Here is a 27,507-nt window from a genome sequence, read left to right on the forward strand (position 1 = left end):
TCCAGATAGATATTTTATTTATTCAGGAGGACAGGAATGAACCAGCCCTGTTCTCTGTTCCTCCAAGGAGCTCTCAGTTCTGTGAGTTTCAGACAAACCAGCACTCAAAGAAATGAGGGCAGGAAGAATGCAGGAGACAGGAGAGTCACCTAAATGGCTAAGACTTAAATTAGGCAGCTTCTAGGTGTAGGGGTTTCCAAAATTTTCACCAGAATGGGCATCTTCTGTTAATTTTCCCCGATGGAATACTCAGCTTCTAAAGACATTGGCTAGAACGCCTGGGTGGCTCAGTCGTTAAGCCTCTGCCTTTGGCTGAAGTCATGATCCCAGGGGCCTGGGATGGAGTCCTGAATGGGGCTCCCTGCTCAGCGGGGAGCCTGTTTCCCCCCTCTGCCTGCCGCTCCCCCTGTTTGTGCGCTCTCTGATAAATAAATACAATCTTTAAAAAAAAAAAAGACATTGGCTATCAAACCAATTGCGTTTATTCAATAATTACTCATTTACCTCCCTATTTGCTATTATTGGGAAGTATATAATCACACAGGTTAATATATTTGATCCACTCACTATACTAAGTGCCAGATCTCTAGCAATGTGTATAATCATTCAGTCTTCACACCACCTCTATGAGGTGGGTACTTTTATTGTCCTCATTTTACAAAGGAGGGCACAAAAGCAGAGAGAGGTTGGATCATTCGCTCAAAGTTGAAGAGCTAGCATTTAGTAGAGCTGGAATTTGGATCTAGGCAGCCTGGCTCCAAAGCAAGCACTCCCCCGGAGACTTGGTGAGAATCTTGGCTTCCGTGCCAATGTGCAATGCTACTAAACACAAGTGATTTTGCATCTGTGCACCTCAGTTTCCTCATCTACAAAATGGGAATAATAATAGTGCCTATATTATAGGGTTGTTGTAGAAATTAAGTGAGAACATGTACTTGGAATGGCAGCCACAAGCACTGAAAGAATGAGCTAGAATTCAACCAGTGAAATCAGGCAGCTTCTCTGGGCAAGCTTGAGATGGGAACAATGAAAAAGAGGTGATCCGGTTCTCTAGGTCCTCTGACCCCATGGAGTTAATTCACAATCTCCACATAATGTGCCAGGCCCAGGAATGGATGGCTTAAGCTAGAACCCACAGGAAGGCAACCTGAGCAATCTGTCCCATATGTGCTTTAAGGACCACAGGTATAGTAGAACTGGCGTTGCTGGTGAAAAATACAGATTCCTGATATCCGAATCCCTTTAAGGGGATTCTAGAAATCTGCATTATTCAATATATAAATGTACCACGTAATTTGTGCTCCACTGAGTCCAATCTGAGCAGGATTTCCTTGCTACTTTGAGAAATACTGAAAATCATGCCAAGACCCCATTCCATTCATTCCTGCAGTGCCCAGGATAGGAGACCTCAAACAGAAATCTTGCGTTTCAGACAAGGACAGTACCCTCGAAAAAGCGGCGGACATTTGGCCTTAGGGGAAGGCATGCAGCCCTCGGCCCATACTCCAGCTTGCAGCACTGAGGCCAGGGGCCTGGCGCTGCAGGACAGATGCACGGTTACTTCAGGGTCACTCTGTGACTCAACCGGCCGCGTCGAGGCTTGAACCCAAGGTCCACCGGGGCCTTGCAAACCCACGCTCCGTGGGCGGGACTCCCAAGGTCGCCTAGGCAACCGGCGTGGGCCACGCCCAAGCCCCGAGCCCCGAGGCTGGAGGAGGGAGCGCACGCTGCCTGACGTCTCGCGGGGCTGAGGCCACTTCCCCCAGCCCCTCCCCCCGGCTCCGCCCCGCGGAAGTGCTGGCCGACATTTTCGAATGCTGACTGGTTCTCTCGCGCGGGGGGCGGGGTCTGCGGCAGCGCGGTGCGTACTTCCGGCTGCCGGGTTGACATGAAGAAGCAGCGGCGGCTACGGCGGCAGTAGCGGCGGGAGTCGAGGCTTGCAGCGGGTCTCAGAGCTGAGAGCGCGGCGCGGCCTAGAGCGGCAGGCGGTGCAGTGGGCCCAGGAGGAGGCGCAGCAGCCGCCCTGGCCCGTCATGGAGATGGAAAAGGAGTTCGAGCAGATCGACAAGGCCGGGAGCTGGGCGGCCATTTACCAGGTGGGGTAGCGCCCCGGAGCGCGGCATGCCCCTCGCTTAGGCCGCGTGAACCTTCCCCTCAGACCCCCGGTCCCGGTCCTCCCTTGGGGTCTCGGCCCGGCTGCGTGAGGATTCGATCCGACGGCGGCAGAGGCCGGCCTCCTCTCTCTTTGTCCCCCGGGTGGGCCTGCCTCTCTCCCGGGCCTCTCAAACCTCTTTGATCCCCCACCCACCTCGTATCCTCCAGCCCGGGTGAGCTCTGAAACCTGGAGGCCGCCCGTCGGTGCTCTCAGCGCGAATCCCTCGCACCCTGACCCCGCCCCCCTGCTTATCCACTCTTTGTCCCCTGGGGTTGATGGAACACCCCCACTACTTCCTTTTCTAGACTGGACCACCTCAGACTCTCTTCCTTTGTCTCCCTGGGGGAAAGGGTTATTCCCCCCTCCCTCCTTCACATTTCCTTTCCCCTCGTCTCAGTATGTGTCAAATCCCAAGGATGACAGTCCTCTTCCCCCTTCCTGTTCATTCATTTAGTGAACATGAATTGGCGTGCCAATTCCATGCTGGGCATGGCGCTGGAAGTAGTGTTTGCAGGACAGACAGGACCCTATTTCTTGCGGAGCTTAGAGTCTAATAGGGCAAACACATGAGCAAATCATTTCAGATTGTGACAAATGCTGTGAAGAAAACGAAACACCATAACGGGGTAGAGTCACTGCCTGGAAGGTGGGCCACCTCAAGGGGGATCAGGGAGGATCTGTCAGAGGAAGAGACTTTTGCTCTGTGTGCTGAATGAGGAGCTGCAGCAAGCCCTGAGGTCAGGCGAATGAGCTTTTCAGCCAGAAGGCCTGCGGTACCCACTCCTCTGGGGCCAAAGTATTACCCTTTCAGGCTGGAAGCAGGGAAGGTTAACGTTTTTTTGCCCTCTCTAAAATAGCTTCTTTCCCCACTGAGCATCTTACCCTTTTTGTTCTGGCTGAGAAATAATGGAGTCCTCCCAGTCTTCATCTCCTTGTGGGTTACGTGGTTCATAAAAAAGTTAGGAAGGTAGGGTTTCTCACCTATCTGCAGCATCAGATTAACAACACGAAAAGGACTGCTTTCATAATCAGCTAAATCCTCTACAGAAAATACGAGCTCCTGATTAAATGTCATTGCGGGGGTTGTGAGGATTAACCAAAACCACACTGGGTATTTTAAATAGGCGATGGACAGAATAGGGAGATTTTTGTTACTTGTGTAAAGGGAGAATGCATTTTATTCTGTTTTCAGCTTATGGGCTCAAAAGGCAAATTGTGAGATCCATCAGCTGGTCGTATTAAAATCTATTTTGAGCTCCACTTGAAAAAAGCTTTAAGGAGTTCCTTGGTATGCTTGACTAACAAAAGCCTTTTTTTGGCAGGCCTGGCTTCATGTGGATTTGCATCAAGCTTATCTGACAGGATTCCTCTTACTAGGACTGTAATGGATATTAACTTCTGATAGACTAATACTTGTAACCACTGTAATCTGTATAAGTATGCTGAATCAATATATGAATTTTGTATTCTGTCTCATCTCTGAGTTAATTGAATGAATTCCACTAGTGACTTTGAGAATGTGTAGACACATTTTCTGCATCAAATCTAATGCAGTAGAGTCTCAAGGGGCCTTAAATGAAAAAATTGTTGGTTCGAAGTATTGATTATAATATACCCCATCACAGTAGAGATGGCCTCTAGGAAGCATTGGGGAAAATCTTTTGTACTGAAACTAAGTTGGCAACAACAAAATCATATTACAAAAAGTTCTTGGAGAAAAAAAACCTAGTTCTTGGTTGAATTTTATTTCTTACTGTTTTAGGGCAAAATGGGAAACCCATCCCCCAAGCATTGTTAAAACTGTGTTATGCACGCCACCGGCATGGAGCATGTTGGTCTTCAGTTAATTTCCCTCACGGGTCTCATGTGTGTCTCCCACATTTGATTGCCAGGAGTTAGTGGTACTGCAATGTGTTGAGGTTTCCCCCGCTTCTTAGTGGATTGCACGTTCCTGGAGGTGGTTTCTTTTTATTTTAGAGAATTGTCCACTGTAGGCTTTCTTCACCTAAAGCATACAGATATTTTTCTTTTCTAAAATTGAAATCAGAATCTCCTCTCCTTTTTGAGTTTAAAAGTGTTTTAGGAGTGTGTAAAATACTCTTTTGGGGCAACTGTGGCATTTTTAAAAACGTAGAGTTGAAGCGACCTTGAATCTAAGGTGGCAAATTTCCCAAAGTGTGTGTCAGTTTACCAAAACCATTATTTTTCAAGAATTCAAAGAAATGTGTTCATCGTTGGTAGAAAATAGAAGTAAAAAAATTAATATTTTATAGCATGTCACAGTGAGGGCAGCCTTCTACGAAGTCATTTTGAGCTTGCGTAGTCTATTGTGATTAGAAAACTAATATGTAATTTTGCTTAAAATTTTGTAAATGAGGCAGTGCAGTTATTTCTCACTATATTTCTGTCCTAACTCAAACAAAAAGATGCAGAAACTTGGAAACAATTGGGAGAAGAACAAAGGGTGAAGTAGACTTGAATGCCGAGGAATGTGGTGGCATAGGAAACAAATGTTTCTTGGGCGAAGATTCTGTGCTAGCTGAGCTTGATAAAGTGAGCATGACTTGTGTTTTTAACTGTTAGTCACGTAGATACTAATCAGCATTTAGATATATAAAAAGTCAGCTTTGATAGCATATGTAGATGGTTTTAAAAATTGCTTTCTGTCATTTAGGCGATTGTGTGCCTGTTTTGAAAAGTGGAAGTAATATTTAGTGAGCCTGGAGTTTGAGTTCGTCTCGCCGTCCAGAAGGGGAGAGGGCTCGTGGACACGGGGAGGCTTGGTTTTCAGGGCCGGAATGAGAGAGAAGAGGGCTGGAATGAATGAAAATAGCTAATGAGCTGCCCTCCGTTTGTAGTTTAAGGTTTGAGTCAGGTGTTTTGCTGTTTGTCTCATCTCCAGTTCTTTGATTCTCTGACACTGTTCACTATTTTTCACTGTGAATGATGTGATTGTTTCAGATAAGGAGATTGCAACAATAGCTACTGACTTGAAGTCAAGATTTATTTCATGTTAGAGGCAGGCTTTGTAAAGTGGGCCACTCTTCCAATTGACATTTGTTTTTATAGCTGCTTTCGTTATGAAAGCTGATCGAATGCCTGACTAGGTTAAAACCATGTTATGACAGTAGTTCGCTCGAATCCCTTACTGCTGTATACAGCTTATAGCATTACAGTCCAAGAAAATGAATATTAAAATTTCCTAATAATTTTTATATCAATACCATTCTCTTCAGAGAAAAACTGTATTTTGTGCAGAGGAGAAAGATCTATACACTATGACTCACTTCACTTGAAAAAACAAAAAGACAAACGGAAATGACACGGAGAGACTGGGAAGTTGTAGTCATCTGAGTGACCCATTAGATCTAAATGCTCTTGTGTAGCCCTGGTCTGAGTGAGCTAAGTTTGGGTGTCTGATCATCACTTTGGAGATGGTGGGAAGACTCTGTAATTGTCTGGACTCAAATTAACTGGAAGCACAAGTAGAAATAGTGGAGGAGAGGACTTTTTGCTATTATTATTTCTTTGGCATCCCTGGCATATTTGTAGGTATACTTTGGTAGTTTTGGAAGTATGTAAACTGCATTTGACTCTCAAAAGTCAGCCAGGGGATCATGGTGACGCTGACGATTTTCAGTTATCAGTGATCTACCAATGGGCTCCATAGCCTCCTCACTGCGTTTGTGTTTTAGCATGAATGGCTCCCCCAAACCTATAGAAATACCTGGTATTGAGTAATGTAATTGAATGTATACTGAATTTCATAATAGAAATATATTTTTTAAAATGCCGTGTAAGGGTTTTCCAGACTATAAACTGCTGAAATATTTGTGCCTTTTCATTTTCTCCCCCACCCCCTTTTTGAGTTCTTTTTTTTTTTTTTTTTTAAGATTTTATTTGACAGAGCGAGAGAGACAGCCAGCGAGAGAGGGAACACAAGCAGGGGGAGTGGGAGAGGAAGAAGCAGGCTCCCAGCGGAGGAGCCTGATGTGGGGCTCTATCCCAGGACCTTGGGATCATGCCCTGAGCTGAAGGCACACGCTTAACGACTGAGCCACCCAGGCGCCCGTATTTTCTGATCTTTAGATTGCAGAATTCTTTTGGCAATTTTTGTCCTAGGCCGTGGTTTTATTGAGCAGGTACTTTTTTGTAGACCTACCTGCGAGTCTTGCATATTTTGGGCAAGCTGGTATTCCTCCCTAGTGTTTATGTTAATTTGTTCATTTTTGTTACTTTGTCAGTTTGTTAATTTGGCAATACTGACAAATAGGCTGGGTGTGTTTCTTCCTACTGCCCATGTTCTGGGGGCAAAACGGGAAGTCTAGCTGGGTCATTATTTCCAAGACTGTGTAGTTTGGTACCAGTCAATTGATGTGCGTGTTTTGAATGTGCATGAATGCTGGGGATAGTCCTTGATTCCCTCTACCACATTTCATTGATTGGCCGCCATGGCATCCTTTCTGCTAGCGCAGGGGTCTAGGTCCTCAAATTTTGCCTATGAGACACTTGTCATTTTTAGCTTCAGACCACAGAAACGAGGGAAACTGTTAATGAATTAATAGTGGTCCCTTCACAGTCTCTTCACATCTTCCCCCACCCACCCTGTATATGCTTGACATTATCCTTAGAATAATTGTGTTAAAAACAGACCTGAGCCTCTCACTAGGTCGAGCTACTTCTCGTGCTTTCGTAATACCTGTGAGGTCTAAACTCCGTAGCATGGCAGCCAGGTTCCAGCCACCCGCTCCCGTGTGCATTCTGTTCTAGCCGCACTAGAAGGGGCAGTGTCCCCCAGCCGCCTCCTTTCACTCCTCTATGTTTTGGCTTAACGCTTTGTCCAGGCGGCCTCTCTCACAATCTGGCTTGCATCTCCCAGCTCAAATGTGGGCCTCCTCGCTTTGGATTTTGCTCTCTCTCTCGTGTGTGTGTGTGTGTGTGTGTGTGTGTGTGTGTGTGTGTGTGTGTGTGTGTGTGTTTCCACACAGCTTCATACCTATCTCATCTAAAGCCCTGCTCTTAAAGGCACTGTTTCTTTCTGTCAGGGCTCTGGAGTCCCAGCTATTGAGGTCAGCTTTTCCTTCTCTCATTCATCTTGGTGTCCCCTGCATCTGGCACAAAGTGCCTAAGAAATGTTGGGATTAAATTGGTTGGCAGCACTCTGCCAGGCCCTGGCAGTAGAAAGACGGACAAGACCTGTTTCCCAACTCCCGTTCTAGGTGGGGAAAGAATGGTAGAAACAATGAGATTAGCCTGCATTAGTACTGATGGCAGAGGTCACTCTTGGAGAAAATCACCACATTTTAAGGTATGGCCTACTGAGGCAGTTTAGTCCTGCCTGCCATGGCGGCTTGGAAGAAAGGCTTGAATTCTTACCTAGTAGAAGCTGATGCCACCAGTTTGTTTTATAGAAACTTGATATTTAATACCAAATTTGTACTTGGACTGAGGCGAACTTAATAGGAAAATTAGAGGTGCTCTAAGAATTACTGAATTACTCTGTCCTGATCCCTTTTGACTTGTTCTCACGTGCCTTCTAGAAGGGCTTTGCATGTGGTTGGTTTGTAAAATATTTTTGATTATGGGATATAAAATATGGTTCTCCATAAAGTAACAACCCTTACAAAGTCTGTGATTCCCCCCCCCCCGTAAAGGCAAATGTTTTTTGGTCTTTGATCAGACCACCCTTCCGGCCAGGAGAGTAGTTGAATCTTTTGCTTTTTTTTGGTCCCAGCTCTGTCACTAACCGTGCTAACTGGGCCCCTTCCTTTCTTCTCCAGTCCCTTCCTTTGTAAAAATGATCTTGGCCTAACTGATCACTGAGTTCACGTCAAGTAATAAAAGTCTTTAATGTACTCACAAAGAGAATTTAACGTTCCCGAAGTCATCCTTGTAAACACTGCAGTGGTTACTCAGTTTTGTAAGGTGTGTGGGTGTCGGTGAGTACAGTTAGGCTCAAAAATTTATTGGAGTTTTGTGAGTATAGTTAACGATTCAAAAGAATTGAGTATTTTTTTTCCCCCAAGTATTAAACACTTTTAGCAAGCAGAGCTCATTTGATTTAGTAATGTGGGAAAATGAGTAGCACTGACATATGCAATATACTTGCAGTTTTTCTCTAAGTAGCAATTGGGTGGTTTTTCCTGTAAAAGATAGAGGAACTGATTCTTGAGAATTTACGAAAGATTCAGCCCCAGCTAGGTACCCGGAGAGTAGCTGCCCTTTATGATGTAATTTTAGAAAGAAACCTACATCTGGTCTACACTTCATTTGAATTAGTATGATAGTTTACACAGCTGCCATGTTTGAGAAGAAAGTACCTAAGTCTCCGGCATTTTAGAAATAGTACTTTGTAGAAGTGGACTTCATAGTTCACTAGCTGCTGCCCTTTTAGGCAGCTTGATATAATCACGAGTATCTCACTAATGGTTTATAAATTTTGAATGTCTGAAGACTCAAAACAAGACCATTTCACCTGGAAGATTTTTTTTCCCCCTGAAATAAATAGCCAAAGAAAAGTCTAGTCCCCATATCTATTGATGGGTTGTGGTACAAGTCACACTGCAGACAAAATAACAACTATTCTTAAGTGATTTTTGGTCTTTTAAAAAAAATTGTGACATGATTCCGTTTGCAGTTCTGAGTGCTTGAACTGGTGCTTCAAGAAGTTACTTTTACCATATGGACTTACAACGGAAACATGGCTTATTAGCAAAGTGACACTTAAGGTCTGCGTTTTCTCTGGGAACGTACATGTATTGCTTCCTACTCTGAATCTGGTACTGTGCCGGGAAATTCAGGATCCTAATGAGGGGTTACCACTTGTTGAAGTAAACCTCTGGGCCCAAGTGGACTTGTGTCCTGGGCTCCTTCTCTTTTACTTGCAGAGGCTTCTTCCCAAAGACTGAGTGGGGCATGTTTTCTTTTACAGATGAGGCAGGAAAAACCTCGGCTGTGTTTGTGGCTTTTGTGGGCAAGTGACACCACTTGCAAAGATAAGATGAGCATAGCAAAACTAGGTTTCCAAAATTGTGTTTTTTAAATGTATTAGTTAGTGATTGGAGAAGGAAAAAGTCTTCCTGATCTGTTATTCTCATGAAATGTTTTCCCCCCAACTTTTTTTCTTACTTAATGGTTTTCTTATTGGTGCATCTCTTCCTTTTGAGGAATCTCGTTTTAAAATTGCTACACTAAGTTTCACTGAACAGCCTAGCTAATTTTTATTCTGATGAGTGCTGATTACTCAGAAAATTATACACTATGGTGAATTGCTTACAGGAAAGCGAACATCAAGTAATTATTCCAAATAGTTGGAGTTCTCTTAAGAACAGGAGGTTACTTAAAAATGCCTGTGGATGAAATCACTTCTGAATATAACTTCACTCAAGAGAACAAATAGGCAAGCTGCATTTAACGTAATGTGGTAAATCAGCTTTAAATTCCCTTGATGGTTAAACATTTGTCACTGTTATATTTATCTCTCTTAGATTTTGTCCTGCTTCACCATTCAGATAGGGCTTAGTTTGCTTCTGCAAAGGCCAAGGAAAGAAATGCCTTCAGTAGGTCATAAATACTTGTGCAGCTCACTTTTGCAGGGAGAGAAGGTGCCTCTAAGAAGATACTTCGTGGTCTTTGGGGGAGGGTATTTTGTTTTGTGTTTCTTTGTTGCTGTTTTGCTTTGTTTTGTCTCTGATCAGGACTGTATTTTAACGGCGTCTTAGAGTTCGGAGCATCTGGGAACATCGCTGTTATTGTTCACCCCCACCTGGATACCACCTCCCCGTTGCCAGGGTCTTTTGGGTCATCCTCGTCTGGGGTGGGGTGAGGGGGTGCAGCGGAATGGTGCAAGGTCAGGAAGTTGCATGAAGCCACATCAGGTTTACAGGCCCAAAGCCACGTTTCTGGAGCAGTCCCCCGTGCACCCGCTGATTTAGCTACACTAGGGGATAGCTGGTCATGTCTTTTGAACAGTCCTTGAGAATCCACATCCCTGTGGTGCTGGGTTTTAATGAATCCTTTATGTACCCATCATGGTACCATTTCTATCTTAGTATATTAAATATTCCTTCACATCCCACTAACAGCTTTTCTTAGCATACCCTGCAAATATTAGTGTCGTAAGTGGTATTTGATTTCATCTGTTCTTGCCGCAGCGCCCAGGTCTGCTGCTTTCCCTTCTTTTTCTGCCTGCTGGGAAGAGTGCTTCTGAGCGTTTGAGTGACGGTATTGAGTGCAAGGAGGCCATCGGCAGGATCTACACTCACCTTTCCTTAACCACTTGTTTCTGTCTTTTGTGAGCTTGTGTTTTCCCCAGAAAACTTACCAAAACATAGTCATCATGCAGAGAATCACTGTAAAAATTTAACAGCCATAGTTGCTGTTTTTTAAGAACGTGTATTTGTCAACTGAGCTTCCTTTTGCAACTTGCTCCGCTACTTGATGACAGGAAACTTTTGTGTTTCCCAACAGACTTTGTTTGTTGGAAGGTGTTGTTTTTGAAAGTAGGAAATAAATGGGTTTAGGCAAGCTTTGGTTTGAAGTAGGAATCTGGTGCATCCCTAGTTCTCGGTGTGAAATGCAGCTGGCGATGGGTGTGGTCCGTGCTCTAAAATTTCCTATCTCAGTCGGAGGAGGCGGTTACCATTCTAACCGCTTAAGAGCTGCGCCGTACGTGCTGTTTTATTTATGGGGCAAAACTTAGCTCGAACGGTTTCCCTCGTACTTGCCTTCAAATTAATAAAATGCCATTTTTTGGTTATGTTTACACGTCAGGTCTGTTTCAGAAGGAAGAAAGGATGCAGCTGAAGTTAGAGGCGTGAATTCGCATCACGCCCTTAGTTTGGTAAATGCCTTTAATGTTGATTTTTGTAGGTTGATCATGAGGAAGTGATAAGTATGTTAGGTTATTTGTGGTTTGAGCTAATTTTAGTCTCCTGTTCACAGCTTGCTTTATATCCTTTGACATTAAAACATGCTTTCTAGAAAGATTTCGAATGTAGGACACAGTCTATATTCTCCACTGGCCTGCATTTCACAAGATACTTTCTCAGTGCTTTGGAAGTTGGACAGTTTGAAGCATAGTAACATTCTTTTAAAATCATTCGTTCCTTTGCTTAGCGACATCTCTGCTTCTCCAGGGAGTGAATTAGATTCTTTCATAGAGGCTGGGAACTCTTGCTCCAGGCTGGTAGCTAAAAGGGCACAGTTAATATTAGAGGATTTTTAAAAGAGCATGATTGACCCTGAGAAGTACTCCTGAAGCGAGGCTTTGGTTGGCTGTGTATCAGAAACCTTCCCCACCCTGTGCCCTCGGTCGGTAGGGCCTTTTGCTCCTAAGGGCTGGGCCTTAAATCTCTCCCCAGTGCTGGTCAGTCTCACACAGGGCAGTTGTGTTTCCAGGCTTTAGTCCCAGGCTGCCCCGCTACCACCCTTAAGCAACCACCGTGGACAGAGCTGTCCCCAGGGATTTGTGAGGTAATGGAAAAAGATGGCTGGGTCCGGGTTCTCAGTCGGCCTTCGACTGTTGTGGGACCTTGAAAGAGTTACATGCAGGATGTGTAAAATGTGGTGATTAGATGGGATAGCCTTACAGCGTGACTCGAAGCTAACATTCCACAACTGCAGAGTCGCACAAGGAGCCAGGAGGATGGGGCAACCTTTCTGGAAAACTCGGGGCTTCATGTCCTGCCTTGCTGGATTTGGTAGCTTTGTATGTTATGTGGTTCCCCCTTATCTAAAAGTGAGATGGATCTTTACATTTTCATAGTAACTCAACTTAAAACTTTAAAAATCCATTATTAGGTCCTTAAAAATGAAGACAATGCCCAGTGAGGGCATAAATCAGAATATTTTATAAAATTGCTGCATACCACATTGATGAATGTGGTTTCCTTAGAAACTCTTTCCTTAGAAATACTTTTTATGTCTAAAAAGGATTATCGGGTTTTGTAATTGGACTAATACCTCCCATTCAAGGGAGGAACACACAGTCTGATCCATGTTCTACCCTCATTTGTAATAAAACCCAGTAAACAGCTAACATTTATCGAGTTCTGTTCTGTGCTGCGGGCACTGTGCAAAGTGCTTTACATTCACTACCATATATTATGCACCATAAATTGGGCTTTAATAGCAGGAGATGTTTTAGGAGGACAATTAGGTGTCAGAGCCTTGATGTTCTTCTCTGCTTGAGATCTCCCGTGTCCTGAATCCAACCGGACAGCAGTGTTGTGGTCACGCTCACACTGGTGCACAGCTGCAAAGAGAGACAAGGAGTTGTGCGAAGTCTCCTGATTTGTTAGGGCATAGAAGAGATAGTTTGTAGATTCAGACCTTTACCCAATTTTTTGTCCTCTTCTCTACATGTTACAAACTGGGCACCTGCAGTCCTATTTTGTTTGGTCCACACAGTGGTTCTTGGTTTTTCGTTTTTTGTTTTTTTCAAGAAGAGTTTAAATTTTTGTCATTGTTTCTAAATCAGGAGAAGTTACATACAAATCTGGATTTCTGGTCTTCTCTTAAAATCTGAAGACTACACTGTCTGAGCCTACCTTGGCAGTGGTCTGCTAGGCTGAGGGGCACCACTCCTGCCAGACGGACACGTGTGTGTTCTTTAGTTTAGCACAGTTCCACGGTGGATCACACTGCTCTCCCTTACACGAACCACCCAGTCCTCGGATGCTCTTGAGTTTGCAGCTTCTCGTCCAACTTGGGTTTTTTTCTTGGCATTTGTTATTAGTATTAGAATTAAGATGATTTTAAAAAGGTATTTAGCCTTGCTAAGTAATTGATACACTGTCATTAGGAAAGATCAAAGCAAGGGAAGACTAGCCAGAGATAAAGTTTGGTGGCTAGTGTGAAAATGCCTAGGAGAATGCCCTTGACATTAAAATCCAGGATGAAATCTTGAACCAGGTGCTTTTTCCTGCCCTTCCCCTTTCCCTCTTCATCTTTAGCCCCTTTCTGCTATTTTTGAGGAAGTTGGAAGCTGCCACCATTTTTTTTCCACCTTGGGCAACTGAATGTAAGTGTATTTTTGTCCCGTGTTCAGCTATTTCCGTGAACTGTTTTTGATGACCAACATGGAAATTAAATTGGGACTTGATAAAAAGAATGAGTTGCACAAAAACTGAAGAAGTAGTGTTTTTAATGACTCGTTTTGTGACTTGGTTAGGGATGATACCGTTTGTCATGTGTCTGAACTCATGATTAGATGGCTTCTCTATCTTCCTCTGTCAAGGAATGCAATAAATGGTAGTCATGATACAAGTAAAGTAAATCTACAGGTTACAAAGAGTGTGTGTTGTTCAGGTCTCTGTCCCTGTTCAGGAGCAGAAGGACCTGTTATACTGTAGGTCATTCTCTTTCTTTGATCCTTCTTGAGCATCTGTTATTCCATAGAGATACATCGTCCATAGAGATACGTTGTATATGACAAATTAGAACAAACAATAGATAAGATTCTTTACCATTATTAAAGTCTGTTATTCCATAGAGATACATCGTCCATAGAGATATGTTGTATATGACAAATTAGAACAAACAATAGATAAGATTGTTTACCATTATTAAAAGTTCTGAGTTGTGTACCTTTCCCCCCAAAGCTGAATCCCAAAAGGGGATCCCAAAACCAGCTCAGTGTTTTAGTTCCCCTAAATCATGTGACAGGATGGCATTAGCCATTTTATCCTTTTTTTGTATATGTGAAATGAAAATCAACCTGAAGACTAATTTCGCCATGAAGCTTTTCATCCATCCTCATTTCCTCTCTGTTCTAGATTGTAAGCTTCTTGCAGGCAGAGTCCATTCATTCACTCACTCGACAGATGCGTGGACAGCTCCTGGTGCTAGGCCCTCACTAGCCAGTGAGGAGAAGCGGTGGACAAGAGACACTTGGTCCTCGCCCTTAGAAGCTTCGTAGTCCAGCCAGCAAAGGGGCTGAATAGAGACAGTCTCGGTTCAGAGTGATAAGAGCTCTCACAGCCCTAGGACCAGGGCACCCTCAGAAAGAGGGAGGTAGTTGGGATTGAGAGCAGGAAAAACAGATGGAGGAGCTGTCAGGTAAGGATAGTCTATAAATGTAATGTCTAAGTGGAGATCCCAGGAGCAAGCAGGCATGAGCCCCATGTGTTCTCCAGACCCCTAATCTGGGCACGCTCCTCCTTGCCCTACATATTAAGTGTTACATTACCTGCGTTTGAAAGCATGCGAACATATTTAACTTTCTCTTCAGTTTTAACCCTTCCTCCAGCCCTAGCACACAATTCATGTGTATTGTCTGCCCTCCCATATAGAGTTCCTGTCTCCCTTTTCTGTTTCCTGTGCCGTTACTTCTTACCTTGACTGCGCTGATGGCCTCTGAAGCCTTCTCAGGATGGCATTGGCCGTGTGCCCCCACGCAGTGAAGTCATCTGTGTCGATGTCGTCTGCAGGAGGAGGTTGGTGTGCCGTCGGCTTAGAGCCGGAGAGCACGGTGCGCTGTGCTTAGTCGCAGGTCAATGCAGCTTCACTGTAATGATTGGTGACTCTGGTGTAAAGAGTTTATGCAGAGCGTCCTCAGTCTGTACAAAAAGCTGAAGTGTTATATATTTAAATAGGCAAAATAAAGAATCTTTAAGCCTGACTCGCTTAGAATAAATTGAAAATATGTGGTTAGACCCCTGATTTGCAGCTGACACTATGAGAATAAAGGTCTCAATTATTCATTGTGAACTTTAAAGGATATTTTTAATGATGTTGGCTGGCTTATCCCATTATGTGGTCTGTTTATTAGCAGTTTTTAGTACACAGATGGCTTTGTTTGAGGGATTCTTTCAAGTCAAGTACCTTATAAAATAACTTAAATTTGCTGGTAATTATTCTTTAAAATGGCTTAGCAAATAGGCTTTAAGTTTCAGGCATTTAAACACTTTAGGTATGATTACAAATTCTGAGACTACGATTGCTTAAGTTTAGACGCAGAAGTGTTCATCTTGAGAAATTCTGAAGGATTTACCGGTTACTGCCTGTTTCTCATTCACATGCTTACTATGCCTTCCTTGCCGCATAGAAGCTGTCAGAATTGGTATCTGCGAACCATTATGGTTGTGAGTCCTCTTCCCTTTTCCCTTCTTCTAATTCTAGCTGTGAAGATTATGTGCAGGAGTTGTCCTGCATGTGATAAAAAATAGTCCTTGATTACTAATTAAAGATTTGAAAAGGAGAGTTTTTCTTACCAGTAGATGACCAAGTAGAATAAAAGACAAGTAGAATAAAAGACGTTCTGACTATTTCTCCTTTAACGGTGAGCAGGATGATTAAGCATGTGCGTGCGTGTGTGTGTGTGTGTGTTTTGTTGTCTTATTTTGAAATCATGCCCATGTCTGTAGAACATAGCAGAAGTAGATGTATGGAGTAGAAAAAGAATAGTTCACGAGCCTCTCAAGAGAATCACTAAAACATAGCCATTAAATGGCCAAAATATTGCAGGGGGTGGCGGGGGAAGCAAGCATTTTTAAGGTGGAAGTGAATAAGAAAGAATTCTAAAAAGGCGTTCTTTATAGAAGTCCAGACTCTGGAGAAGATCCCTGATTCATCGATTATGCTTTGTCTTCAGATTTGCTAAGGAAAGTGAAAACACTTGGGGTTGGAGGGAAGATGGAGGGGGGGTGTGTATCTTAATCTTAGGAGCCGGTCAAGCTTTCCTCCTATTCAGTGAATTGCCATATTGGGGAAGTGTTTTATTACTTGCCTTTATTATGCTAGTTGTAATCATACGTGACCAGCTCTAGCCCTGGACCAGCCTTTCTCTCTCTGCGCGCAGGCTCCTAAGCGCTAAGGGAAGAAAATCTTCCAAGTGGAGAAAATCTCCCAGTCTTGCAGGTTGGGCCACTAGAAATCCAGTCTTCAGCCTTGATCTGTCTCCCCCAGTCCCTGGCTGTCAGATCTGAAACTCAGCTGCCGTCCTTCCTACCTCATTTCTCTCACAAGGAGAAGGGACCTTTCGTTCCTGTTTGAGGCAACCCTTATTAAGTCTGTGCTCTTGACACCTTCCTGTCTCACCTGTTCAAGGCATCTTGCACTAACAGGTTAGTGACCTTTTAGTCAGGTGTCCTTAACCCTCCCTCTCTGTTGTCATCTTACTTGAACCATTGAAACATTCTCAGGCTTCCTCCAGCTGTGACTCTCCCTCCAGCCACTGCTCTTCAGTTTTCTTCTCCAGTTAAAGTGTTTGAAATAAATAGGTCACTGTGTCCATTGGCTCTGTGTTCCAGTCCCTTTGGCTCAGAGAAGTTAGGCTCCACCCTACCAAGCCACTAAAACAATTCTTGAGAAGGTCACTTTTAGCTTCCTTGATGCTAATCCAATGGATTCTTTGCATCCTTATCATAGTACCGTGTAACATGGCTGACCTCTGTTTGCTTCTTCAGTTTTCTCTAACCCCCGTTTCCATAACTTGCTCTTATTTCCTTTTTCTTTCTTTTTATAGCTTCTGTTTCTCTAGCTAGTCCTCGCTTTCCCTCTTGGGCTTCTTCTCTGATCCTCTACTGGGGAAGTTCCTCAGGGGTCTCCCCACACTGCTCCTTTTCATCTGACTCTTTGTTTCTTCCGGGGCTGCCTCAGCTATTCACTCAGGAAGTAGCAATGGCCCTTGAATTCAGAGCATGCACGTACACAGTCTTGCACTCTCGTGCCGCTTTCAAAACACGTTTAGTTCCTGAAATGGTAATGCTCTCTGTCTCTCACAGAACCTTTACACGGCTGTTTCCTCTGCCTAGAACTTTCTACCTTGCTAATTCTAGTTCTTCCTTTCAGTCACATCTTAGGCATCCTCTTTTAGGAGGCTTTCTCTGATTTCCCCTTTCCCCAGATCCAAGTTAGGTACCTCTTAGGTCTTCCCATGACCCCCGTATTTCCCTTTTCATAGCATGTCGTGTGGTTGTACTGTAATCATATCCACTGTTATTTAATTGCCTATTTATCGACTAATTTCCAAGTCATCTGTCAGGTCTTAAAAGAGTCAGGACTGCTTTTGTCTTAGTCATTTGTATCTCTCAGTATCCATTATAGTACCTGGCATATGGAAAGTGCCCAGTAAGTCGTTCCTGAACAAACAGATGAGCTATGCTATTTGGAATGTTCATGAATTGGGGTGCCTGGGTGGCTCAGTTGGTTAAGCGTCCCACTCTTGATTTCAGCTCATGTTGAGTCCCATTTCAGGCTCCACGCACAGGGGGGAGTCAGCTTGAGATCTCTCTCTCCTCCCCCCTCTGCCCCCCCCCCAAAAAGAAGGTTCACGAACTGCTTGATAGGGAGGCATTGCATTTATAGTGTCATGGGAACCATGTGTTACTGACCCACCATCAATTTAGCACACACTTTGTTTTCTCTATATGCTTTATATTAATTTTCTGTGTCTGACATACCCTCCCTCCCCCAGTGAGGTTAGAAGCCCCTTCTGAGGGACAACCATGTATAATTCTGGGTGTCTCCCTCACAGTACCTTGTATGTCCTCAGATTTAATTTCATTGGGCCTCAACCCAGATATATTCATGCCTACACATAAACACATACTACACCTAATGGAACAGAGTCTCCTCTGTAATCTGTCCTTGTCTTCCTCAGCTGGCCCAGCCTCTGTGCCATGCACAGACCATGCCAATCTGGAGGGGCAGTTTCCCTGTGGCTTATTAGCTGCTGTGTTCCAGCATGCTGGCCAAGTATGAGGGACAGCCATGGTATGAAAGTCTCCCTCCCTCAGACTTCATGGGTTTGGTAGCCGAGACTGACCAATGCTGACAGGAAATAGAGGCATTTATTAAAAGCCAGAGAGTTGTCAACTTGCAGGAAGCAAAGCTCTTGTTAGCATATGATTTTGTGGTTGGTTTGGTGCAACTTTGTAAAAGTGAAGAATGAGACAAGAATGAGGGCTGTGTGCTTGGGTCTCTAAAGTTAGATCCTTTTTCCTAAGTAAATTGCCTTTAGGGTTTCATTTGTTTGGAATTTCCTGAGATTTGGATCTTGCCAGAAAGTTCAGAGCAAAAAAAATTGTGGGCAGGTGAAGCATTTGCATCTGAAACGAAGTCACGGTTTTTGTTTTTAACTTTTTTCTTAACATATTATCCCTGGTTCAGCCCTGAAGATTTTTCTATTATTTGTGGATCTTAACCTTTCCCTCATCTTCTGGATCTTATGAAACAAGCGGTATTATTTGAATGGAGAAGAGGAGGAGAGGAATAAAAATAAATGTGAAAGCCTTGTTTCTTGCCTGGGCAGGCTCGGCTTTATAGCTTGGAGCGGAATGACACATCTACTCTGGTGAAGAAGGGATACTTAGGGTTGGTTTGGCTTCTTCTTGTATTTGATTTTTTTTTTTTTTTTAGGTTTTTCTTTTAAACTGGAATTTTTATGTGACTGTAATCGAATTTAGAATAGAAGCACTTAGTTTTGTAATTTGCAGAGCACTTTTTGCAGAGCACCTATTTTAAAACTGTCACTATGGTACACAGCTTGGGGCAAGGATTGTTTCTCAAGTGAACTGAGACCCCTGTGTGAGTAAGTGGTCACAGAGCAGACCTCTGACCCGAAGGGAATTCTGCTCTTCCTGGTCCAGCAGCCTTTCCTGCAGATGTGTTACTTTCCTGGAGCCCCAGGATTGCCTTCTGTCAGAGTAACTGAGTCTAAACGGAATAGAGATTTCCTATTAGATTATAGCGCTTGCCTGTCTTCACTCTGCTTATGTCAGAGCAGCAGATCTGAATCCTCGGTGTTAATTACTGAGGTTTTGTTTTTGTTTTAAGAAATCTCTACACCCAGCATGGGACTTGACCCTGAGATCAAGAGTCGCATGCTCTACCTACCAAGCCAGCCAGCCACCCCTACTTACTGGGATTTTAAACCTAAAAATGCCTGTAAACACGGTTTGAAGGGTCAGAGGTAGAACAGTTAAGAACAGAATAGAAATAGCTTTAAAGACAGGGCTGTTGGGAGGAGTCTTACAAAATGTGTTGAAGATTGTGTGGGAAGCAGTAAGCATTTGTGTTCCAGTGTGTTGGGTTCAAGCGCGCTTATTCAGTCCCCATGTTGCAGTCTGTGTCACTGAGTCCCCACCCACAATCGTACTCTTTGTCCTGTTTTCCCCCTTCCTTGCTTCCCTTCCTCACCACCCCCCCACCATGGCTACCGCAGCCACCGCTAGCAATTACCGACGTGCTGGATCTTGAGGCTGCTTCCCTATAAGGATACAGGGCATGTGGTGTTGGCTATAGACATGGTAACCGAACTCTGTGGGTTCTCTCCTGTGTACCTCGTGACATTTGACTGCCTGCAAACTAGCAGTAAACTGCCTCTTCTGCTGTCGGGCCCATCTGTCGTTGCTCGCTGCCTCTGCATTTGGGGTGCATCGATGATCTGCCGGTGCCCGTTGAGGAGGCTGGATGATAGAAGCAAGCACAGGCTGAAGCAAGTGGGAGGGGTGTGAATAAACAGCCAGAAAACTAACTACAGTGTGTCTCTAGACTAGAGCAGGGTCAGTTTGTGTTAAAATTTTGTGTTTTTGAGATTTATTTATTTATTTTTTAATATCCCCATATAGTCCTTTTTAAATCGACAGGCCTGGATAAAAGCCATGGCCAGTCTTCTGTGGCGTGGAGTACCTCAAAATTTATTACCATCCAAAGCATCCCCTTAAATCCTATTTGGGTCAGTTCACAGGAACTATGTTCAGAGGGACGTTTCTGGCTGGCGTAGAGTCAAAATGGTAACCAAGCATGAACGTACAGACAGTCCCCGATACACAAATGTGTCTGCTTCAGAAGTTTGAAAGTTGGGTGTCTGGGACTTTGAACATGTTTTTCTATAGAATCAGTGTTCTAGTGATTAAGTTCCAGTCTCACCCAGCGAACCTTTTTAATCTGCAGTACACCTGAAATGTTCCTATTAATACAATAGGTAGTTTCCCCATAGAATTAGTCTATGTGATAGTGATTAATATTACACATGATAGTGATTTTACAAATAAGAACCATTCCGGATTCTGTCTAGGGGGTAATATGTATGTGTGTGTATGTGGGGACGGTGGGTAGGGGTATGGCTTAATATCTCCCCTTGCTGTGCAGCACTGGTACTCAATGTGATTTTGCTCTTCGCTTCCATGTAAGTACGGACTCCTGTGGATTTTGGAGGCAGGCTGGATTCAGGGGTGCAGGGAGTAGATAAGAGCTGAGAGGAACACAGTCAGGCCAGAGTTTCTGGGGCTAGAGAGCAATGATAGCTCCCAGGCACTCTGCTTGGGCCTGGCTCTCTCTTCCTTACCCCCTGTTCATTTTCCTCTTGGGTCCCCAGGCATTGGCCTGTTTTTTCCTTGGTTGCCATTTTGTCGCTTCTGAGCAGGGGCTTTCTCTGGTCTATAACCAAATACCCTATCCATCTCCAGCTTTTGGAAGAAATATATAGTCTTTTTGAGGTTTTCTAAATTAAATGTTGTGGCAGAGTTATCACGTTATTTTTGCTGTGAGAAATTATAGAATCCCAGATGACTAAACTTTATAAACCAAATGAATTTCAATCTCCTTCTCCTCTATCGTATACCCCATTGCAGAAAATAACAGCTTTTATAATTAACATCGCCTGCCTTGGTTGCAGATCTGATTTCTGATTCGTTTTCAGGAAAGACCTTTCCATGACAGTCCACGACCTTATACAGCGCACTTCCTCCTTACCCCTCTAAAACTGCCCGCTGCGGTATTTCAGAGTCCAGCATGTCTTCTGCCAGGAGAGAGGCTAGACGTTGGGGTAGGTCTTGACTATGGTCTCTTATGGCTTGACTCCTGTTTCACGTGGTACACAGATAGTCTGTCTTTTGGGGCAAGGACCGGGCAGCGTCAGGCAGTCTAGCAGATGGGACCTGGGAGGGCTGAATGGCACCGCAGGGCCTGGCCCTGGCAGTGTTGTGGGAAAGCGTCTGCTCCAGGCTTCTCCTCTCCTGCGGATATTACATCCCTCTCCCTGAACACATAGCTCAACCTGTACCTCGTTTTTCTCTTCCACTAAACGCTACCAAAATGCTCGGACATTGGGCTGTTAGCCCAATGATGGAGAGAGCGGGCCCGAGTGTTCCCCTTTAGCAGCTCGTGCTTTTACACTGGCTGCTGGAGACCGCAGAGCTGGAGGTTCTCTGCTTATTCACACCCAGCTTTTTGTCCCTGACTTGATGGCTGCTGTTTCCCTCTGAGCAGAAAAGGACACTGTGCAGTGCACACCCGGAAAGGGGGTTTGATGTACCGCTTCTGAAAGGTTCAGGCTGGCATCATAATCCGGAACATGGGTCAGGGGGAGCGGGAGGAGGAACGTGCGGCTCCCCAGAACTACAGATTGTCCCACAAGTACATTCTGGCATAGTGTGAGGGAAGTTTCTGGCATTTTCCCCCCTTAATCATGGGCACAGAATGGGGGGGGTATCTGGTCATAGAAGCTGTTACAGACAGTGGGTATTGCTTTTTAGCAAATCTTATCTAAATGAGACTTTAGATTTTTTTCTCTATATAATTTACTAGCATTTCTTCTGAAAAATGTGTAATTGTTTTTGCCAGAAAATCATTCAAGCACTTGTCTTTTTTTTTTTTTTTTTCAACCTGTGCAAATACGCTCCATTCTTTTAAAATGGGATCAGCAGTGGGATACCCAAAAGATTTTATGTATTTTCTAATACATCCTATTTGTATGAAATAGGTTTCTGTAGACTTTCATATGCTTTTTGAAGATGTGTTTTGTGATATTGACCACTGCTTTGTCTTGTCTTGTAAGCTTGATTTTTTTTTTTTAACCACTAAGAATTATTTTTTCTGCTCTGAGAAATCCGTTGGGTGATTATAAAATCAGTGGATATTTACATTTATGTCTCTATCCTGAGTGGCACTAACTCAGCCTGATCTTCAGCTCTCTGATTCACCCTTACGTCCTGCTGATGGCCGAGTCCTCCGTCTTCATTCTTGGATGGTTGTCTGAACTGCTTCCCCTTCCTGCTCATCTCTTTCCTTGAGGGCGTCCAGGCCCTCCTGGTCTCTGACCTTTCACAGTCGCCTTCAGCTGCTTCACTGTCTTGGCCTTGGTCCACCCAAGGAATTCTCTGCCTAGGGGGAAATCAGGATTTGGTGACAGAAAGAAAGCCACTAGAAAGAACATCCGTCAGCTTCCGATATGCCAAATAGTGTTTTTCTGCAGCATGCTATTCCTTTTTAATACTTAGCATTTTATATGAAGTAATATTCTTATTCCTTGTATGTATTTATTTTCTTCTTAGCTGGCATGTGAACCCTCTGGGAATATGGGATCGTGTCTTTCACATCTTCGTGTCCTCGGTACCTAAAGTACCATAACGTCTGGCCCAGCATTGCCTTGTGGACTTGCACTGAGCACACATTGAACCTTCCTTAGGTAAACTGGACATAGAGTTATCCTCCCTGCCCCCCCACCCCAAACAGAAAGACATTCCTTTAAATACCACATTGTCCTGGCAGACCACACCTTGATAGAGGTTGAGGTCTGGGCTTTAAAGTATCTGAGGCTTCTGTGCTGACAGTTGAAGGTATTTTTTTCCAAGGTTAATCTTAATTGCATATGGTTTTGCTTTTTGCTAACTATAGAATTTAGTTGCTATATACAGTTGGATACTTCTGTAAATCCTTCAGAAATGTTTGTGGAATGAAATGAACCATATGAAGGACTCAGCACTTAGAGTAATCTACCTAACAATTATTCTTGAACAGGAGAGTCCTCTAATTTTCCCTATAAACCATTATGACAGCCATCTATAAATTCATATAAATCATGCCGGCACGTAATTCATCATGAGTTTATTCGGCACCTGTAGGTGCCAGGCAGTGTGCTAGGCACTGACAAGGACAGGAGTGATCAGGAACATAGACCAGGAACATAGACCTGTGGTCTTTTTCATGGTCCTAGGAGGGAGACAGCGTGAAACCATCACACAAACAATTAATCTTGTGGAGGAAGTGCTGGGAGAGAAACATAAGAGGTGCCAGGAGAGTGTTGAAGATTGGGCTTTAAGCTGGTTTGAAGGGGTCACTGAATGGGTAAGTGAGGCCTGAAGGAGAGGATGGGCGAGCCTTTCATTTAGAAGGGGCTTAGCAGTTTTCAGGAACACAGGGAAGGCATGCGTGGCGAGAGTATTGGTCTCTGGAGTATGTCACCTCTTGAGATAGTGACTCCTGGAAGTTTATTTATTGCTAGAAAGTAGTACTTTCACTTTGGTTGTACAGATTTTTAAAATTAAGGATTTGTTTTATAGTAGAATCCTGTGATTTGTTGAACAGTCCTGTATTTACTTTCCTCCTATTCCTTGAGGTTTTATAAAATATTTTTTAAATGTCCAAAGTCTTGATTATATCCTTTCAACCTTGTTAAGAATTCTTATATTTCTAATTTATACTGTGTTTCGTTGTAAAGTGAAAACAAAGAATAAAAATTTGCTTCATCCCTGTCACTATGCAATATAAGTACTATAAACATTTTGTCTGTATTCTGCCAATCGTTTAAGATTTTTTTTTTTGAAGATTTATTTATTTTAGAGAGAGAGTGTGCAGGTGCAAGAGAAAGTGTGAGGGGGAGGGCAGAGGGAGAGCGAGAATCCTAAGCAGGTTCTGCTCTGAGCACGGAGCCTGAGGCGGGGCTCAATCTCACGACCCTGAGATCATGACCTGAGCCGAAGTCAAGAATTGGATGCTCAGCCAGCTCAGCTACTTAGGTGCTCCTAAGATTTTATTTTTTTAAAGGTTTATTTATTTGAGAGAGAGTGCGAGCACGCACGAGTGGGAGGGGGGACAGAGGAAGAGGGAGAAGCAGATTCCTCGCTGAGCAGGGAACCCGATGCGGGGCTGGGTCCTAGGACCCTGAGATATGACCTGAGCCAGAGGCAGACGCTTAACCAATTGAGTCATCCATGTGCCCCTCTAATATTTTATTTTTAAGGGATCTCTACACCCAGTGTGGGGCTCAAACTACAACCCTGAGATCGAGAGTCACATGTTCTACCGACTGAGCCGGCCACGCGCTCCTGTCAGTTACATTTTTAATTGAAATTCTTATGGAGATAGTTGTAGATTCATATGCAGTTGTGAGAGATAATACAGAAATCCATTGTACACTTGTCCAGTGCCCCCCATGGTAGCATTATGCAAAACTAGTACAATGTCACAACCAGGATAGTGACTTTGATACAATTGCCCATCTTATTCAGATTTCCTCAGTTTCACTTGGATTCATTTGTATTGTTTTCCATAGACTTTTGTGTTAGTAATGTTATTTTTGATGCTTTAATGATAAGGTTTTTTTTTCCTGCCCTTAAGAAGCATCTCCTCCCCTAATCATATACCCCTGTCATGCCCCCATGTGTTTTCCCTAAACCTGTTTAAGAAAGCAGCTACCAACCTGTAAGAGAAATAGGTTGAAACAGAATTGTCAGTCTGAATGTAGTTTACCAGTCTACTGGTTATTTATAGACTGTTTAGCTAGTTTATAGTTTCTGACCTGGCTACTGAAAGATACTCTGGATTGTTTCTAACCAAGAGAGAACCATTTAGTGCCATTCAGAATGGACTGAAGTATCAGCAGTGTCTGAAAAAGGCCTGACAGTGATAAAAATGTCAAGTCGCCTCTTAAAAAAGCAGAGTTAGTAGAAGAGTAAACATCCAGGGAAAGTACCAGTAACAAAGGAGGCTTTGAGATCTTTGCTCTTACTCTTGAGTGCACATTCTCAGGTGATAACAGATCATCTGACTGTCCGTGACCACGGCTGTGTGGGACAAAGAACCGAAAAGATCAGCACCAGCCTGGTTGTTACGCATGTGGGCAGTTGATTCTCAGTGGTGATAGGATCTTCATATGTGATCCGGTTTTCAGTGTTGCTTGGATTTTCTAAATGAGAGTTTTTCAATTTGGGCTATAAAAAGGAAAGAAACAGTAGGTGTGTGAAAAGGAAGTTGTTTTAGAGTGACTGAGTTGAGAAATCATGAAGAGAGCCGGAGAGAAGCCAGGGTGATCGATGCTGCTTGTCCGGTTGCATGAGTAGCTCCAACGCACATGGAGCAGAGAGTCAGCTGCAGAAGAGTTAAAAGCAGGAGATGACTGCCAAGGGACTTGATCCAAGCAAATGGGAAAGGCCCAAAGAGAAAAAACGAGTTAGGTATGATTGTGAAGTTAGAATTTGGGCAATGAGAGAAGGCAGGGAGCTCTTTCTGTCCAGAATAGCATCTCTCTGTGAAGGTTAGACTCTCCCTGGTAAAAAAAAAAATAACTGTTGAGTTCTAACCGGCCTTATTTAGCAGTCTTAATGATTAAAAAGTAATGACATAAGAATAGAAGGAAGCTACTTAAATAGGAAAACTTATATCTCAAGCCTAACTGGTAAAATGCTGAAGTTATTTTTAACTTAATCCAGCTTTCATTGAACATTATTTTGGAGGTTTTTAGGTAAAGTAATAAGATAAAATTAAATTATTGCTGAAGTACTGGGAGAGGCAGATTTAGTCTATTTGCTAACATGATTGATACACTTAGAAAACCAGTTTTTTAAAAAAATGAGTAAATGCAGGCAGGTTAGATGGCCGGATTACGAGATTATATTATAAGATAATGTGTATAGTGTGAGCCTGTCTGTGTAAAAACAAGCAGTAAGAATTCATGATTTATGTTTGCATGTGTTTGGAGAAAAGTTTGGAAGAGGGGACAATGACTAGACTCTTAACCTTGTTTAAAGTTTTTTGTTACATCTTTGTATTCTCTACTCTGAACATGTTATTTTTATAATTTTTGAGAAGGAACTTTATAAATGGTTTAGTCTTTTGGTATTTAAGAATGTGTTTTCTGGGGTGCCTGGGTGGCACAGCAATTAAGTGTCTGCCTTCGGCTCAGGGCGTGGTCCCGGCGTTATGGGATCGAGCCCCACATCAGGCTCCTCCGCTATGAGCCTGCTTCTTCCTCTCCCACTCCCCCTGCTTGTGTTCCCTCTCTCGCTGGCTGTCTCTATCTCTGTCGAATAAATAAATAAAATCTTAAAAAAAAAAAAAGAATGTGTTTTCTTTCTTTCTTTTTTTTTTTTTTTAAGATTTTCTTTCTTTATTTGTCAGAGAGAGAGAGCACAAGCAGGGGGAGAAGCAGGCTCCCTGCTGAACAAGGAGCCCAAGGTGGGATCATGGGATCAAGGACCCTGGGATCATGACCTGAGCTGAAGGCAGATGCTCAACCGACTGAGCCACCCAGGCGTCCCAGAATGTTTGTATTTTCTAATGATTCCTTCTGTACCAAATCTTCATTATGTACCCTTAGTGCCCTCCGTGTTTGGCTATTACTGTGATGCCTTCTGTGAGCAGTACTGATGTTACCTAGTGGCCTTTTATTCCTGTTCCCTTCCTCTTCCCCAGCATCTGATTTGAGCTACTTTCAGTTGGTACTTGAAGATTCTCAGTCGATATCCATAAAACCGTCAGCAAGATAAAAACTCTTTCCGTTCTGCCTCCCCTACTTCTCTGTGATCATTTGCTCTACGTTATCACACAGTGCCCAGTCTTCCTACCACTGTCCTTGTGTCTTAAATCTACTAGCAAATACAAAGGCTAACTACCCGTTCTCCCCCAAATCTCCCTCGTCATTTTGGCTGCCTGATGCTCATTCTCTGTCAGATTTCTCAGGAGAGATTACGGAACAATATTCTGTGAATTGATGGCGCATGTTCTTAACAGTATGTCTGAAGCCTTTAATTTGAAGGCCACTTTGCCTGAATATAGAACCATTTGGATCACATTTTTTTTCTTTAAGTAATTTAAAGTTACTCCGTTATTTTCTGGTGCAAAGCATTGCTGTGGATGTTTGACAACCTAATTATCTTTCCCTTAGAAGTCACTGGGTCTTTCAGCTAGATCCTCTTATTTCAAAGTCTAATCATTTATTAAACCATGCCGTGGTCGCCATTTTCAGTCATTCTTCTCCAAAAAATCAGTGTATTCTTTCAGTGAAGAGTTTCAAACCTTTTCTTTCTTTTTTTTTTTTTTTTAAACCTTAGTAAAGTCTTGACTTAGAGTTTCCAGTATTTCTTTTCTTACATTGCTTTCGTTTCCTTTTTCAGGGACTCAGACTGTTATGTGTGTGTTTGATCTTCTTTGCCTGTCATCTGTTTCTTTCATTTTCTCTCAAAAAGTTTAAAATCTTTCTTCATTTATTAAAAAAAAAATTCCTGGGCACCTGGCTGGCTCAATCAGTAGAGCACACAACCCTTGATCTCAGGGTCATGATTTCAAACCCCATGATGGGGGTAGAGATTACTTTAAAAAAAATATATTAAATGCAGCTTAACATTTTT

At 43.3% G+C, this 27,507-nt stretch overlaps 1 protein-coding gene and 1 long non-coding RNA gene across 3 annotated transcripts in view; one reads left to right on the plus strand and one right to left on the minus strand.

Moving 5' to 3' along the window:
* The first annotated feature begins 1,854 nt into the window (after positions 1-1,854).
* Positions 1,855-27,507, plus strand: part of PTPN1 (protein tyrosine phosphatase non-receptor type 1) — a 71,507-nt gene continuing 45,854 nt past the window's right edge. Inside the window, exon 1 of one of the 2 annotated variants that reach the window (XM_008698012.2) lies at positions 1,855-2,096. In XM_008698012.2, coding sequence (XP_008696234.2) covers positions 2,034-2,096 — 63 coding nt within the window. In that variant the 5' untranslated portion in view covers positions 1,855-2,033. The remainder of the gene's footprint in view (positions 2,097-27,507) is intronic. The other variant, XM_040638470.1, reaches the window with a different exon arrangement.
* LOC103669666 lies at positions 12,258-17,067 on the minus strand. The gene is made up of 3 exons (XR_570357.2): positions 15,370-17,067; positions 14,493-14,727; positions 12,258-12,410 (listed from the first exon to the last, which is right to left on the minus strand). It is a non-coding gene; the product is annotated as an uncharacterized LOC103669666 (long non-coding RNA).

This window comes from Ursus maritimus, unplaced genomic scaffold, assembly GCF_017311325.1.
Source record: "Ursus maritimus isolate PB19 unplaced genomic scaffold, ASM1731132v1 scaffold_22, whole genome shotgun sequence".
Classification (NCBI taxonomy): domain Eukaryota; kingdom Metazoa; phylum Chordata; class Mammalia; order Carnivora; family Ursidae; genus Ursus; species Ursus maritimus.